Source organism: Phacochoerus africanus, chromosome 16 (assembly GCF_016906955.1).
Source record: "Phacochoerus africanus isolate WHEZ1 chromosome 16, ROS_Pafr_v1, whole genome shotgun sequence".
NCBI lineage: Eukaryota > Metazoa > Chordata > Mammalia > Artiodactyla > Suidae > Phacochoerus > Phacochoerus africanus.
The window spans coordinates 5,221,115-5,238,165 of record NC_062559.1 but is presented as its reverse complement, the minus strand read 5'-3'; the positions used below and the strand labels follow the sequence as shown (position 1 = coordinate 5,238,165).

General features: G+C 41.9%; 1 protein-coding gene across 6 annotated transcripts in view; it reads right to left on the bottom strand.

The window, feature by feature from the left end:
• KMT2C (lysine methyltransferase 2C) overlaps positions 1-17,051 on the bottom strand; it is a 286,669-nt gene that overhangs the window by 50,066 nt on the left and 219,552 nt on the right. For 3 of the 6 annotated variants that reach the window (XM_047762929.1, XM_047762935.1, XM_047762934.1), the window contains exons 27-34: positions 12,533-12,713; positions 8,147-8,251; positions 7,751-7,798; positions 6,437-6,571; positions 6,225-6,257; positions 6,015-6,122; positions 1,635-1,767; positions 1,225-1,439 (exon numbers count right to left, since the gene is read on the bottom strand). In XM_047762929.1, coding sequence (XP_047618885.1) covers positions 1,225-1,439; positions 1,635-1,767; positions 6,015-6,122; positions 6,225-6,257; positions 6,437-6,571; positions 7,751-7,798; positions 8,147-8,251; positions 12,533-12,713 — 958 coding nt within the window. Of the gene's footprint in view, positions 1-1,224; positions 1,440-1,634; positions 1,768-6,014; positions 6,123-6,224; positions 6,258-6,394; positions 6,572-7,750; positions 7,799-8,146; positions 8,252-12,532; positions 12,714-17,051 lie in introns of all 6 variants that reach the window. The other 3 variants (XM_047762930.1, XM_047762932.1, XM_047762933.1) reach the window with 3 other exon arrangements.

Sequence of the window (17,051 nt, the reverse complement as noted above, 5' to 3'; positions counted from 1 at the left end):
CTCATACTGAGTGAAATGAGCCAGAAAGACAAAGACCATATGATATCACTTATAACTGGAATCTAATATCCAGCACAAATGAACATCTCAGAAAAGAAAATCATGGACTTGGAGAGAAGACTTGTGGCTGCCTGATGGGAGGGGGAGGGAGTGGGAGGGATCGGGAGCTTGGGCTTATCAGACACAACTTAGAATAGATTTACAAGGAGATCCTGCTGAATAGCATTGAGAACTTTGTCTAGATACTCATGTTGCAACAGAAGAAAGGGTGGGGGAAAAAATGTAATTGTAATGTATACATGTAAGGATAACCTGACCCCCTTGCTGTACAGTGGGAAAATAAAAAAAATTATTAAAAAAAAAAGAAGGTAAAAGTGCAGTTTAAAGAAAATACTGGAAGAATGTGTACATTTCTTTAACAGACACCCCCCCCTCCTTAAACCACTCATTTCTACTGTTATTTCTGTGCACAGCGAATAAATTACCACAAGGGAGTCAAAGCCAAAGAGCATCTAAAAGACAGGGGTCATCCACATGAAAACCCACTTCTAGGTACCCTCGTAACAATTCCAAAGAGCCATGTGTTGACAGCTGGAAAACTACTGCAAGACAGAGTTTAAATGACCTTTTCGAATCCCGGTGTGTCTTGCAACACGAACTCAAGATGATAAATCAGCATTTGCTTACAAATATTCTGTAAGCGACATTTCATTAATCCAACTGTTTCATCCTCTGGTTAATCGGAATTGTCAAACACGGTACCACTGTACCAGCAGCTGTTTTTCGAACAGACTGGACAGATGGGGAGAAGGGGAAATGGCACCGCGTTAGGTCTGATGTGAACGAGACTTAGAACTGAGTCTGATTTAACCCAACTTAATGCTTCTAAGTGTTAAGCTTCTATTCGAGGAATTTTTTTGGAGAATTACACATATAACACGACACTGACGTTCACATGTTCAAAAAGACTGCAAGGAGAGGGAATGATTTCATTAATTAAAGTTAACTTTGGGTAGAAAGCTCAGAACTAAGAAAATGCAGGATGTTTCCAGATATCTTGACATTGTGCAGGCTCATGAGCTAATAAACATTAGTGATGACACAGGACTCTCTGCTGGAGCAGAACGAAGACAAAAACGGCCTTTCCTTACACACACACACACACACACACACACACACACGGGAAAGCTGGAAATACGGAAGCAGAGAAGGCCTGTGACTCACCGGGGAACTCCTCCTTGAGGTTGGGGAAATTAACATTAGTGTAGAGCACGGGGGCCACCGTTGCCATTTCGCCCAGGGCCTCCTCCTTCTCCCACTTGAGTGTGCTCCTCTGGGCGTTTGACATTGTATCATTTTCTCCTTCCATGGTGGGCGCCGAGGATGTCCAAGAGCCATTAGGATCACTTGCCATTGGATTAAAGGCTGGATTTTTATCCCTGGCAAATCAAATAACTTTCTAAGTACTACGGTAAAGCAGTTTCATTGAAGCTCTTACCACAAACAGCTGATGTTTGACAATTGTTAGCAAAGATCCCAGAGGGCGCAGCACACACACTAACACTGTGCACACACGTCACTTAGAATAATTAACATGTATCAAGTTTCTGCAGAAAGCAAAGGCTTCCAGATACCTGGCATCAGCGTAGGGAGACGGTGCGACAGAAGGGAAGGTTCCCAATCCGCTTCCAGCAGGCAGAGAGTTATGTGGGAGGTGAGGACCGGGTGCAATAAGGCCATTCATGAGTGGTATCCGTGAAAAAACATCTTAGAAGAAAAAAGCATTACTTCAGTTTGCAAATTATTAAAAAATAACAGCAGCAAAATATTTCTAAATTAAAACTATTTAATAGTAATTACTATTCCCCCCCCCCTTTTTTTTTCTTGGCTTTTTAGGACCATACCTATGGCATATGCAGGTTCCCAGGCTAGGGGTCGAATCAGAGCTACAGATGCCAACCTACACCACAGCTCAGAGCAATGCTGGATCCTTAACCCACTGAGCGAGGCCAGGGATTGAACCCGAAACCTCATGGTTCCTAGTTGGATTCATTTCTGCTGCACCACAAGGGGAACTCCTATTTATTACTATTTAATAAAAGGTGTTTATTTAAATACTATTTAAAAGTAGGATTTAAAGTATTGCCTACAGAGGAGCTGCTGATTTCAAAACTGTGAAGTATGGTCTCTGTAACTCTATTTACTTTATCATGATAGATGTCTTGGAGACTGACAGCCCTGGGCTTGAATCTTAATTCTGCTACGTGCTGGAAGCAGAATCAAGCACTATTTCTGTAAGATGAGGGTATTCTGTAATGTAACTGGCACACTGCCTGCACCGTTTTCAGCACAGTGCTGGGATGCAGTACATATGAACTCTAAAAAAGAAAGCGCCTTCCCTTCATGGCTCAGAGGTTAATGACTCTGACGAGGATCTATGAGGATTTGGGTTCGATCCCTGGCCTTGCTCAGTGGGTTAAGGATCTGGCCTTTGTGTTGAGCTGCGGTGTAGCTGTAGACTTGGCTTGGATCCTGAGTTGCTGCAGTGTAGGCTGGCGGCTGTAGCTCAGATTCGACCCCTAGCCTGGAACTTCCATACGCTGCAGCTGCAGGTGTGGCCCTAAAAAGCAAAAAAAAAGAAAAAAAGAAAAAAAAGGGGGGGGGGGATGAATCTCAACAAATGCTAATAAGTTATCAAATATTCCTTCTCTTCTCCACTCAAAAATTTACAAACAGATGTTCCTTATACCGAAACGAAAACCCATCTACAACTTTTTTTTTTGTCTTTTTAGGGCCATACCCATGACATATGGTTCCCAGGCTAAGAGTCAAATTGCAGCTGTAGTTGTCAGCCTACACCACAGCCACAGCAATGTCAAATCTGAGCTGCATCTGCGACCTACACCACAGCTCACAGCAACACTAGACCCTTAACCCACTAAGTGAGGCCAGAAATCGAACCCTCGTCCTCAAGGATACTAGCTGGATTTGTATCTCGTAGCGCTCTATCAGTACTAACTACTGGAACTGCAATGCAACCATGTTGAAACCTTACATCAGAGGAAGAGCTATCACTTATTAGCACTTTACTACGTGCCTGGAACTGTTCTAAAAGCTTCTCTGGTCCTCACGACAACCCTATGAAATGGGTTATTACATGTAGCTCCATTCATGCAAAAAGACTCAGAGAAACTAAATAACTTACTCAAGTACACATAAGTAAGTGTAAAACATCCTCCCTTTATGATTATTTTCATTAGAAGCTGGTCTTGTCTTCCCCCTTCTCAAGTCTACCATGTTTACTCAACCTGGTCACACCAGTATCATTTTTTCTTTTCTTTTTTGGTCTTTTTAGGGCCACACCCATGGCATATGGAGGTTTTCAGGTTAGGGGGTCAAACTGGAGCTGCCACAGCAACACCAGATCTGAGCCGCGTCTGCAACCTACCTACACCACAGCTCATGGCAATGCTGGATCCTTCAACCCACTGAGAGAGGCCAGGGATCGAACCTGAGTCCTCATGGATACTAGTAGGGTTTGTTAACCACTGAGCCACAACAGGAACTCCTAGTATCTTCTTCATGGCATGAATCATAGTGAGAACTGAAAAGTCACTTCATGTAACTTTTACCTAAAGTGATTTCAAGTTACTGTCTCCATCTTGTAGAAATTTCCCCTTTCTGCTTTTTGACCTTCTGTAGAACTGTCAACCCACCCCGCTCTGCCACCGGTCCTTCCTCCCCACTCAACTCTGTTAAGTTATTCCACTGAAAATCACAACCGTTACCATCCAATGAAACCACATCTTTCAAGAACTCATCCTTCCTAACTTTACCACCTGTCCAATCGTCATTGCTAAGATCCTCTAACTCTCATGCAGGATCTTCATCTCCGTCTTTTTTTTTTTTTTTTTTTAATTTCACCTAACCCTTAGAAAGGGGGCAAAAAAGGAGCATCCAACGCACACCTTATTTAAGTAAGTTAAGCATGTAACTCATTACATTTAATTAAAGAGCTCCTCGAGATTCCGCACTCTCCTGGCAGTACGTTCTCTCCAATCTCATTCTTCTGACAACCTCAGTAACTACCGACACACAGATAATTCCTAAATTTTCAGCTGCGTGCTTCAACCACCGCCAGGAAGTCAGAACAATGTATACACCCCCTTTCTGACAAACTAAAAATGGCCTAAAACTAAATTCGTTACATCTCCACTACCCACCCTCCCAACGCGCACACAGACACGCACTTCCTAGTTCCCTATTTCTAGTTTACAACACAATGGTTAGCCCCCAGGCAAGCCTGGCTCATATACGGTCTAACTCAGTTTCACCGCTCTCTCCTCACGCCTTACACCCACTGGGTAGCACAATCCTGCTTGTTCTAACATCTCTGTCTCTCAAATGCAACACCTCCTCTCCCTTAGCACTGCAGGAGTATATACAGGGACTCAGATTCTTAACTCAGTTCCAGTTGCAATAAACTCATTAGTACAGCTTGTCTCAGATTCAGTTCTGATTCTGACATCAGAGCTGCTCTGCCAAAATGTATCATCCATCAGGTCATGTCACTAGTGTGAGATTTTCAATGGCTCTCAGAAACCTGGAGGAAAAAAGGCCAACTGCCAACGCCTGGTTTGCATGGCTGCCTAAACAAAACCTAGCCCCAGGTGCACCCCCTGTTTTCGCCTCCTTAAACACTGCCTCCCCGCACAAAATCCTCGAAACCTTCTTAAAAAAGGAGACTGCACCGTGAAATGACTGAAAGAATGACTGTGAAGTCTTTTTTAAGGGCATTTATCTTTAATGGACATGATTTCCAAAATACATGCTTTCAGTTTCAGAAAACACAGAAAGAGCTTTTCTTTCATGTTGGGAACAGTTCTTCATCATTAAGGAAGTGTTAAGGGGACAATTTAAGCAAGAGGCACTTATGGTGATTCTCTTTTATCCAAATGTAAGTCACATGTTTAGTCTGGCAAAAATCAAGGTAAAATGGTGTTTACAGGCTAAATTGGTAGAAATTAAAATATTTTAACTGTGTACATTATAGAACTTTGCATGTATACACAAAAATTGGTAGGGAAGATAAATTATCTGTACACTTTAGCATTCATACAACAGTGTATGAGCTTGTAAAAGTACCATTAGTCAATACACAGTCATGAAGCAGTGACAACAGGATACAGAGAAATGACCCCACACTCAAATTACCAAGCATACACCCCACCACAGGGCCACTCCAGACGCCTTTCTGTAGGCAAGTCCCGTACCTGCAGCACTACCTCCTCATCTACTCCCACAGGTTGTGACTCTAGCCAAGTCATGTTTCAGCTCTCCAGAAAGGGAGAAAGGAACGCCTTAAGCTTATTTCAATGAGTTAGAGTGAGCAGAAGAAAATGGATCAATCAAAAAACAGGTAAATCTCCCTAGAATGAGGAACTTCACAGTCTAGGGGGGTAGAAAGGTCATGGATTTACTTTCAAAGATATACTGAGGCCATAGTCCGTGGCACAGTATACAGTGCTGAAGACAGAAGGGACCCCACCTTCAAGGGGCTCACAATGTAGAGGGAAAACCACCATCACCCAAACAGGTATTTACATTGGTACCTCACGCTACAAATGAAAAGCACAGGGGTAGGTATGGAGGGGGTGCCCTGCTTGTCACACAAAACGACAGTGAAACTGAGACCGGATCCACCAGGCCAAGGCAGCCAGGTGAGGGGGGAGCAGTTTTCCAAAACAATTTTTCGGGAAGGCCTAAGTGAAAGTGAGCTGGGACTAAGGCCTGGCGGGAGCGGTGAAGAAGGCAGGGGCTGCCGAGAATGCGAGCAGAAGAATGCTGGTCATAAAGTGAACCACTGACTGCGCGAGACCGCCAGCGAAGTTGGTGTGCCGCTGAGGCAAATGCAGAGATGAGTACTTTTCCATGGGCGTGGTACCACGAAGGGACAGGGCTGCAGGCGCACGCTGCACAGCCGTACTTACGACACTTTTCTAGAGGCGACATACCCTGACTGTGCATGGGCAGCAGCTGTGGCGCAGGGGCAGGGGGAGGCTGCGCGGCTGCGGGGCTGAGCACCGCCGTAAACAGGTCCTCCACGTCCTTTCCTCCAAGCTCTGAGAGACACAATTACAGTGACCATGAGGTTAAAAGACTCCAAGAGCCGAAGAATACAGGAAATGCCCTTTTCATCAAGTAAAAAAACAGAACACAGGTACCTGGGATTTTATATAACTTTCCAAGAATTGCTCCTAGGATAAAATAAAGAAGTGGAAATATTAACAACTACCATTTCGATGCCCTGATGCCAAAGAGCATTTGACATAAAATGATCAATGGAAATTAAATTGTAAATAAGCATGCAGAAATCTTTGAAAATCATATTTACTCATGTCTTTTAGAAAGCCTAGATGTAGGGCAAATAGTTTACCATCTGTGACCATTTTGTCTAGCTCAGGACTGAGGATGCCGTCAAGCTGCTCTTCACTCAAGGGTCGTGAACTCTGATTGACACTTGGCTGAGGCAGAGAAGGGTCATGAGCATCAGGCCCAATGTCTATTCCAGCTGGAGGAGCAAGACATGCACAGGGAGGAGAGTGAGTGCGCGCACCTCGCGCAAAATGCACGGCGTGAGTTACCTGCACTGACACCCAGCAACAGGACTGACCCAGGCAATGAACAGCCTGTCATTCTGAACTAATCTGGATTTTTTTTTTCTTTTTCGGCCACCCCATGGCATACAGAGTTTCCAGGCCAGGAATCAGATCTGAGCTGCAGTCGCAAGCTACACTACAGCTGAGGCAATGCCAGATCCTTAACCCTCTGAGCTGGGCTGGGGATCACACCTGCGTCCCAGTGCTCCCAAGACGCCGACAATCCCCTTGTACCACAGCGGAAACTCCTGATCTGGATTCTTATACCAACCTGCAGTGTCAATCAGTAAAAATCAGGCACAACGTATCTGTAAATTTAGGTGCCGCTTAAAGTTATATTTTAATCAAAGCAAGAACATTTCCTCAGGCACAAAAGAGCACATCTGGTTCTTAATTGCTAACTTCCACACAAAAAGCACCATATCATTAAGAATCAATATACCATGTTAAACAAATAATTGCTTTCATTTGGAAAACAGTGGTGTCAAATATATAATTCAACTCTCATATGCAGTCTGTGAAACAATCAAGTTTCACACACATTTTTTAAAAAAGCTCTAAAATTCTTCATGCTTAGTAAAAATTAACCTTTTGCAAGTAATTTGAACTACAGGTTGTATTTTTGAAATGCAAAACAAGTCAAAAACAAGATACAGATTGTGTTTATAACATATTTTATCTCATATAAATTGGTTTTTAAGCAAGTCACATTTATAAGTGGTTTATCATCTACCTTATCATGCCTTCTCAATATTATTACTGTCAGAAAGTAAAATTTCATCTGCTCGTATCTGATCTTATATTAGGAACTAACTCTATAATATTTAGGTAATATTAACAAGAATAAAACCATTCACTTGAAAAAAAAAAAAAGAAAAAAGAACACTACTGAGAAAGTCATCCAAAGCACAGTGCAGGTGTCCATGCTTTAGCTGCACACACAAAGGGAAAAGCGAAGTCGGATTAGTGACAAATTAGCACTATGACAAATACACATGCACCTACAGGTTGTTTCAGCTGAATTCACTATTTAAAAAAAAAAAAAAAAAGACTACTTCTAGTCAGCCGTCATCCATTGCTCAGTTTCTTACCAAATGGACAAGGTGAGCTCTCAACCTGGAAAGTGCATAAATCAAGACCTACAAGACCCAAACCAAATAAAATGGGTGATTACCAGGAGCAGGAAGTGGGGGACAATGCAAACAAAAGAAGAGACAGGTGCAGCAGGACACTAAGGCAAAAAGCCTTACATCTGATGCACTTAGAAAGACAACATAAATTAACTAACTGGCTATCTCCCCTCTTAAGGCAGAAAAGCCAAGGCAGAGCAAATAAAACGAGTTCTTTGACAATGCCAAGGAAAAAAGAAAGAAGAAAAAATAAAGTTTATTTTCAGTTTCAGAGAAAAGACTAAACTGGTTTCACACACATATACCTCTCACTCACATCCTAAAACAGACACTGGGCAGATGGGTATTCACATATACCTGAATGATCAACTGATTTCGCCAGGTCATCTGAAATTATTCCAAGAATGTCATCATCTGTGTTTAAGACTTCGGAAATGTCGGCTAAGGCGTCATCAGCAGTACCTAAGGAGAGCAAGTATTTCTTTAAAATGTCAATATTTTCCAAGAAATTAAATGCTGAAACTCACTCATTCAGCCATTTACTAAATATCTAGAGTAGCACAGATGCTGAGCTAAGTGGCAGAATTATAAAATTTAAGATTATTACTTCTAAAGTAATATTTCATAGAAAAGGCATTCCAACATTTTCAATACCAAAACATTAAAAATTAAGACTGTTTCTATTTTGTGACTATTATATATTAACAATAAAATAAAACTTAAAACTAAAACACCCTGGCAATAAAAGTGAAACAGAATGCTCTAAGAAACAAGGCAAAAACGTCATTAAGACAGTGGCATCTCTAAAATGACACCTAGAAAATAACAGCAGAAGATAAATATCAAAGACAAACCTACTGCTGAGGAGTTCCTTGTAAAGTACAAACCGGATACCATCTCGTTAAATGCCTACTTCCAGCTCTACTCCTAACACGGATTAATTCACTTATTTATTCGAGAAGCTATCTGAGTACCCACGGAATCATGACTATGGATTAATGTTAACAGGCACTGGTCCGGCCACCGGGAACGCAGAAGTGACCACAACCAAGCGCACGCCCTCCAGAGCTCACTTCTCCAGAGGGAGCCCGACAGTAAAGAAACGACATGAGTGTAAGTGCTGTAAAGATAAGCAACGATCGGAAAAGGATTGAGAATAAGATGCGGAGATACTGCGTTAGAGAAAGCGGTAGGAAAGGACCCCTGGAGTGGTGACGAGGCATCAGTCTCAATGAGCTGGGGGAGCACACGTGCTCGGATGGAAAGAGCACCCCAGGCAGAGGGAAGGCAGGTATGACGACTGGAGGAGCGAGAGGTGTCATGACAAGCGGCGGTAGTAATAAAGGGAAAGATGGGGAGAAACACTAAAAACACAGCCAAGCAAGATTACGTGTAGTTTCAAAGGTCAAAGTGAAGACTGATCTTTATTCTCAAGTATAAGGTACAGGTGACCTTTGAACAACATGGGGGAAGGGGCGACGACCCTCCACGCAGTCAAAAACCTGAATATAACGTTGACCCTCCCTGGCCTCTTTTCCATGTCTGCAGATTTAACCAACCAGAGATTCTAGACAGGTGTGGGTATTAGTGAAAAAAAAAACCCGTGTAAGGGAGCCCTCCAAGTTCAAACCTCTGTCGTTCAAGGGCCCGCTGTACAATGGGAAGTTGGTGGAAGGGTGGAGGGGGGTCCGACAGCAGGACCGCCAGGGTCCAGGGGAGGGGCAGGGAGAGCCGGGCGAAGAAGGGGTTGGCTCTGGGATATCATCGGAAGGCAGAGACAAACCTGCGGATGTATGAGGTTCGGAAGGTGAGCTAGGGAGGCATCAAGGAGGACTCGACGGGTTTCTGCCCTAATCAAGGAGGAGAGGATGTAGGCTACCTGTTGTCACTGAAGTTACCAAACCTGTGAATTTTTTTCATCCATGTTGACTGCATTTTTACTTAAGGGAAAAAAAAAAAAAAAAAAGAAGGGGAGAGGAAGACATAAAATACTCTAGATCTCAGAGCAAATGGTTCTGTGAAACATAAACATTCTCCTCCCATTAAACACATGCTTCTCAAAAAGAATTCATACATGGAGTTCCCGTCATGGCTCAGTGGTTAATGAATCCGACTAGAAACCATGAGGTTGCGGGTTCGATCCCTGGCCTTGCTCAGTGGGTTAAGGATCTGGCATTGCCATGAGCTGTGGTGTAGGTCACAGACGTGGCTCGGATCTGGCGTTGCTGTGGCTCTGGCATAGGCTGGTGGCTACAGCTCCGATTCGACCCCCAGCCTGGGAACCTCCATATGCTGCGGGAGTGGCCCTAGAAAAGGCAAAAAGAAAAAAAGAAAAAAAAAAAGAATTCATACATACATAAAAACATTAGAATTTTTCAAAGTGAAAACTAAAGTTTGTATGCCCAAATATTTGTAAAGTCTTAAAAAAATAAAATTATTTCAACAATGTATTCTGTAAACAGTACACTTGAAAGAAAAAAAAATTCTGGGAGTTCCCATCGTGGCGCAGCAGAAATTAATCCGACTAGGAACCATGAGGTTGCAGGTTTGATCCCTGGCCTTGCTCAGTGAGTTAAGGATCTGGCGTTGCGTGAGCTGTGGTATAGTTGCAGACGTGGCTCGGATCCGGCATTGCTGTGGCTGTGGCGTAGGCCGGCGGCTACAGCTCCGATTCGACCCCCAGCCTGGGAACCTCCATATGCTGTGGGTGCAGCTCTAAAAAGACAAAAGACCAAAAAAAAAAAAAAAAATTGGATAATTCTTTCAGAGGCCATCAAGGGGTTTACATGCTTGTTTGTTTTAAACAAAAGGAATTCTACTAAACAAATTACAATCAAGATTTTTTAAAAGATGACGTTTTAAAAGATCCCAACCTAAAGAGATTTTGCATTTTATCGACAAATTATTAAAACTAATGTAATGGACTACATTGCTTTAAATATTTTTAAAGAGGAAGCTATTCCTTTTAACTTCCCCCTTATAAAGGCAAAACAGTGGTTCAGGTGCACCGAACATTCCCTTCAACCCAGGTTTTGAGAGGCATGTTACTCTAGTCCTCTGCGTTTTGGCTTTAACATTAAACCTTTCTTCAACAGTTTTGTGGAAAAAACAATTTCAAATAAAAGAGGAATAAAAATAGCATGTATCACAACAGGTCTTCTGTCCAACTTTAGTTCTCTTCCTTAGAAACACTCAAGTGCCATTAACGTCTATGTAGGTCTTTACATGAGCAGTCAAAATTCTTCTGAGATACCCCTCAAGGGAAGACATCCTCTGAAGGACCAACAAGTCTCTCATTACACACATTATTTTATTTATTGGTTCGTTCGTTTGTTTTTTACAGCCACACCAGAGGCATATGGAAGTTCTAAGGGGTCGGTCCAGTCAGAGCTGCAGCTGAGGTCTACCTTACAGCCACACCAACACCAGATGCGAGTCACATCTATCTGCAACCTACGCCACAGCTTGTACCAACGCTGCTGGATCCTTAACCCGCTGAGAGACATCAGGGATCAAACTCACATCCTTAAAGAGACTAAATTGGATTCCCAACCCGCTGAGCCACAATGGGACATAACAACATAATGACATGGATGAGGGCAGGTAAGTACTTAAAACCACAGAACTAAAGTAAAATGATCTGCTAACATTAAGCAAGGAGCATGGCCTTTGTCTCAATTAATGTCCTCACTGCTGCTAACAGTGAGGAAGACTGGGGTATGCGTACCCATAACCGGAGGATAAGACGGCTTCTAATGATTCAAAGAAGTTAACATCAAAAATAAAAGCCTATATTTCAACCCAGGATAATACCCAATCAAGTTAATGAAGCTGCAACTACTCAATACATCAAGTCATCTTTCAGTGGAAGGCTGTCAATCTTATTTTCCAAATTGAGTTTATAAAATTGAGCAACAAATGTAATTCAAAGGATAACAAAGGAAGTTTATCAGAATAACAGTAAATTTATAACTGAAAGTCAGATAAGAATACAGAAGCGGGGGGAAAACTGTGACACTGAACTAGTTAAACATGATGAGCCTGGCTGATGTTCACGTTACTTAATAAATGTTAAGTTCTCATACCTGTCTCTGATTCTAGGTGGTCCTTATATCGACTATCTAGGGCAGGGGTTCTCAGCTGGGGACAGTTCTGCAGGGGACATCTGGCTTATCTAGAGACATTTCTGATCACAGCGACATCGTGAGGACAGAGATGCTGCCTAATACTGTACGACACACCCGATGGCCTCCCTCCTCCAACAAAGTTTATCTGGCCCAAAGTGTCTGTAGTGAGAGACTGATCTAAGCCATCCGATTTCATGTTATTAACAAGTGATCAGCCAGCCCCCAATGACAGCACTCTTTTCCTCTTGTGAATTTCTTGGGGCTGTGTAATTAACGAAAACTCTACCTTACCTCAGTTGAAGATTGCTATATTTACAACTCACCAATTATGGCCTAATTACACTCCCTGATAATTGTCCTCAGCAAACTGTAAACCAAATATTTTCCTTTGCAACTCACAAGAGTTGATTTGGTGGTAGTTACATAGATAAATTTATTTGTCAAACATTATAGACCTGGTCCACTTAAAATAGTTCTATCTACTCAATGCAAGTTATACTTCAATACAGTTATTTTTAATGCAGATGAGGCCAAGCTAAAGCATTTCAAAGGTTTTGATTCCAAGGAAGATCAATGTCATGTGATACAGAAAACATCTGTGATTTATTCCACATACCATGAGTTCCAGGTTTTGCTGGCGTTGAGGACGAACTGAGTAGTGGATCTAAGGAAGGGTCCAAGAAATTTGTGTTCATGTTTGTTTTATATGAAAGCTGAGCTGCATCTTCTGATAGATTATCTAAACTTAGCTTGTTTTGTCTACTTGTATCTAGAAGATCTTTTCCAAAGAAAGCTTCCTAAAGATAAGCACATGTGAAAATGATTGACTTAGTTATAAATTCTAAAATTATAATATTTTGAAATCATTTTGATAAGAAGGTAAATATTACATGAAAGTTCATTATTTAACAATATAGAAAATAAATACATGAACAATATAGAAATATCCTGTCAATTCCTTTATATAGAGTCCACTTCATTAATTAATTTATTTACTTATGGCTATGTCCATGGCATGAGGAAGTTCCCAGGCCAAGGACGGAACCTATGCCACAGCAGCAACCGGAGCCACAGCTGCAGCAATGCTGGATTCTTCCTTCACCACAAGAGAGTTCCTTGATTCCCTTATTTTACAAGTAAGATTTTTTTTTTTTAAGTTTTACTGGAAACAAAATTATGCAAATAAAACCATACAATTCTGTCACATGTTATTTCAAGCAACTGCCATATAATGATTCAATAATCCCAGATTAGATGAAAACTAAATTTTAAAATTGATAAATTTACAACACTATGAGACCTAAATTCATATTGTAAGAAAAACTAAAGTGTCATGAATATTATTAAAATTTATTGATTCTTTGTAGAGCATAGCTCGAGGGTTTGATCTACAGCTTAAATATTTATGCATTTCAGGTAGATTTTAGTCATCTCATACTGAATCATACAACCATAATAAAGACATCACACACTATACATCTGAAAGAAGAGCCTGAGTCATTTTAACCATACTATGTGTACAAAGTCTCCTGCTATTAAAGACACTGGCTTTTTATTCCTTCATTCGTGTTAACTCTTCTCCATTTCAATACAATTTCTCTACTGCAGAGCCCACTCTCGCAAGCTGGGTTCCTTACAGCTCCACCATAGCTCCCAAACTTCTCAAGGATCAATAAAGGAACCAATGGAAGCTTCCCTTCCTTCAACCAAGAGGCTCTGCTCTAATCTATTTTCTATAATGCAGTCTGTCTGCAAAGGGGATCCTTGGTAGAGGGTAACTACCAACATGTAACACACTCTTGCCGAAGCTACATACACAAAAAAGGTTTAACTGCAGCAATATTTTATAATACTAAAAAGTGAAAACAACCTCAATGTCAAAAAGCACGTGACTAAATATAGACAGTGATACTATAAAATAACGCATTAATTTTATTTTTATTTTATTTTTTGCTTTATAGGACTGCACCCTCAACATATGGAAGTTCCCAAGCTAGGGGGCTATGCCGCAGCCACAGCAATGCAGGATCCAAGCCACATATGCAACCTACACCACAGCTCACGGCAACACTGGATCCCCGACCCACTGAGCAAGGTCAGGGATCAAACCCCCACATCCTCATAGATACTAGTAGGATTCATTTCCACTGCGCCACAACAGGAACTCCAATGCGTGAATTTTTTAAAAGGATGGACAACTATCCTGTCAAAGAAAAGCTCTAAAATACAGTATTAAAAGAAAGCAAGTTCTGGAGTTCCCGTCATGGCGCAGTGGTTAACGAATCTGACTAGGAACCATGAGGTTGCGGGTTCAATCCCTGGCCTTGCTCAGTGGGTTAAGGATCTGGCGTTGCCGTGAGCTGTGGTGTAGGTTGCAGATGCAGCTCGGATCCCGCATTGCTGTGGCTTTGGCGTAGGCCGGCGGCTACAGCTCCGATTCAACCCCTAGCCTGGGAACCTCTATATACCACGGAAGTGGCCCTAGAAAAGGCAAAAAAACAACAAAAACAAACAAACAAAAAAATTAAATTAAAAATAAAATAAAAATAAAATAAAATAAAGCAAGTTGAGTGGTTGCTTTCAATACAATACAAACCGAGACTATTAAGACTATGAAAAGATAAATTATTTTAAAGTTCCAGGAGGAAAAAAACACCAAACTGTTGACTTCTGAAAGGGGCAGAGGAGAAGGTATGTGAACTCTGGCGAAGGAGCTGGAAATCTGATTTGAAATTTTCTTTTTTTTTTAAGTGAACAAGTTGTTTCACTCTGAAAAAGAAACTGGAAACCCAGAAAAACAGAGCACTGGACGGAAGATGATTTGTTTCTTATACTATCAGTATTTTCATCGTTGGGAAAATGCTAACTAGCAGAAAGCACCTGAGAACTTTACACATCATTTTTTCAATGCTTCAGTATAAATTTCATAAACCCGAGATAACAAGGACCAAGAATTTTTTCTTTCCAGGGCCAATGATGAATTTAGTGATATTTCTCAAAAACTGTAACATTCTTGACTACTTTGGGGGCCTTTTATTTCCTGCCGTTAACATAAGGGAGTGGCTCCATGCAGTTTCTGACTTAATAATGTTCAGTGATGCCCTGACCTACCACAGGGGTTCCTATGGCCACGTGGTACCACCAGCTCTTAGGAGACCACATAACTATTTCTACTGGGTAGATTAAACAATTATTTACAGTTTATCTTGACACTGCTATGATTAATAAAGAAAAACTACAGGGAAAAAACTTACTGAATTCTTTTTTTCTTTTGACGGCTATACGTGTGGCTTACAGAAGTTCCTGGGCTAGGGGCTGAATCAGAGCTGTGCAGCTGCTGGCCTATGTCGTAGCCACAACGGATCCAAACCACATCTGTGACCCACACTGCAGACTGTGGCAATGACAGATCCTGAACCCACTGAGTAAGGCCAGGGATCGAACCCCCATCCTCACAGAGACTATGTTGCGTCCTTAAACCACTGATCCACAACAGGAACTCCATCTGACTGAATTCTTAATAGCTTCTTAATAACACTATTATTTCCCAGTCCCCTGCCCCAAACAATGGTGAAAAAAACACAACTGCTATCACAAGATGTCCAGGAAACAGCACCATCACAAAAGCTTCCTTCATATCAAAAAATCTATGATACTGGTAAACACAAAAAGAAACAGCCCAGATCAACACTTAAGATTACAGAAGTGATCGTGAAATCAGATCCAATATTTTTAAAGGCTCTTTTACCGTAGTATGAAATAGTCTGTTTTCACACTTTCATTAAAAAGCTAAAGAAAGCTTCCTAGAATTCCCATCGTGGCACAGTGGAAACACACCCGACTAGGAATCATGAGGTTGATGGTTTAGTCCCTGGCCTCAGAGTGGGTTAAGGATGCAGTGCTGTCGTGAGCCGTGGTGTAGGTCACAGACACAGCTCTGGTGCAGGCCATGGTGCAGGCCGGTGGCTACAGCTCCAATTGGACCTCTAGCCTGGGAACCTCCATGTGCCTCCAGTGCAGTCCTAAAAAAGCAAAAGAAATTAAAAAAACAAAACAAAACAAAAAACTAAAGAAAGCTTTCTGAAGACAGATTATACTTAAGAGGAGGATCAAGAAGGATCAGGATGAGGAGGCCGGTCATCCACTCCTAACTCCCAGGAAGGATGATTAAGAAGGGCGGTGAAGAGAGAGCAGACGACACAGAGGATGCAATTAAAGACAGTCTCGACAGGCAATGGGTCTATCGCCTGAACAGTAAAATCACGGTTACATATTTTTAAAAGGTACAAAGCTAGAATGCATGGGTATATGAAGGGAATAGGGGAAAATAAAACATTCGCTAAAGACAAAATTGGAGTTCCTGTCATGACTCAGAGGTTAACGAACCCAACCAGCATCCATGAGGACTTGAGTTTGATCTCTGGCCTCGCTCAGTGGGTTAAGGATCCAGGGTTGCCCTCTGAGCTGTGGTGTAGGTCGCAGACGCAGCTCAGATCCCGCATTGCTGTGGCTGTGGTGTAGGCCGGCAGCTACAGCTCCAACTGGACCCCTAGCCTGGGAACCTCCACATGCCATGGTTGTGGCCTTTAAAAAAAAAAAAAAAGACAAAATTAAGGCTCACAGTTAAGCACCTGGCATACACAATTCTTATTTAATCTCTCAACAGTTCTGTGCAATAAGCATTATCACAGTTTTACAGATGAGAAAACTGGGGCACACAGATGTGAAACCGAACAAGACCACACAGCTAAATGGTAGCAGAGTGGTACTCAAACCCTGGACTCTGAATTTAAAAAGTAAATCTTTAAAATGGACATTTCCCTAATGGTATTAATTGTGTAATAAAAAGTCACACTCAAATAGTACATACTTAAGGTAACTGTGCTTAAATGTCTTATTCATCACATATAGAAGGTTTTTTGTTTGTCTTTTTAGGGCTGCATCCAAGGCATATGGAGGTTCCCAGGCTGGGGGTCAAATGAGAGCTGTTGCCCTGGCCTATGTCACAGCAACACTGGATCTGAGCTGCGTCTGCGACAGCTCAGGGCAATGATGGATCCTTAACCCACTGAGTGAGGCCAGGGATCGAACCTGCATCCTCGTGGATACTAGTCAGAGCCACAACAGGAACTCAA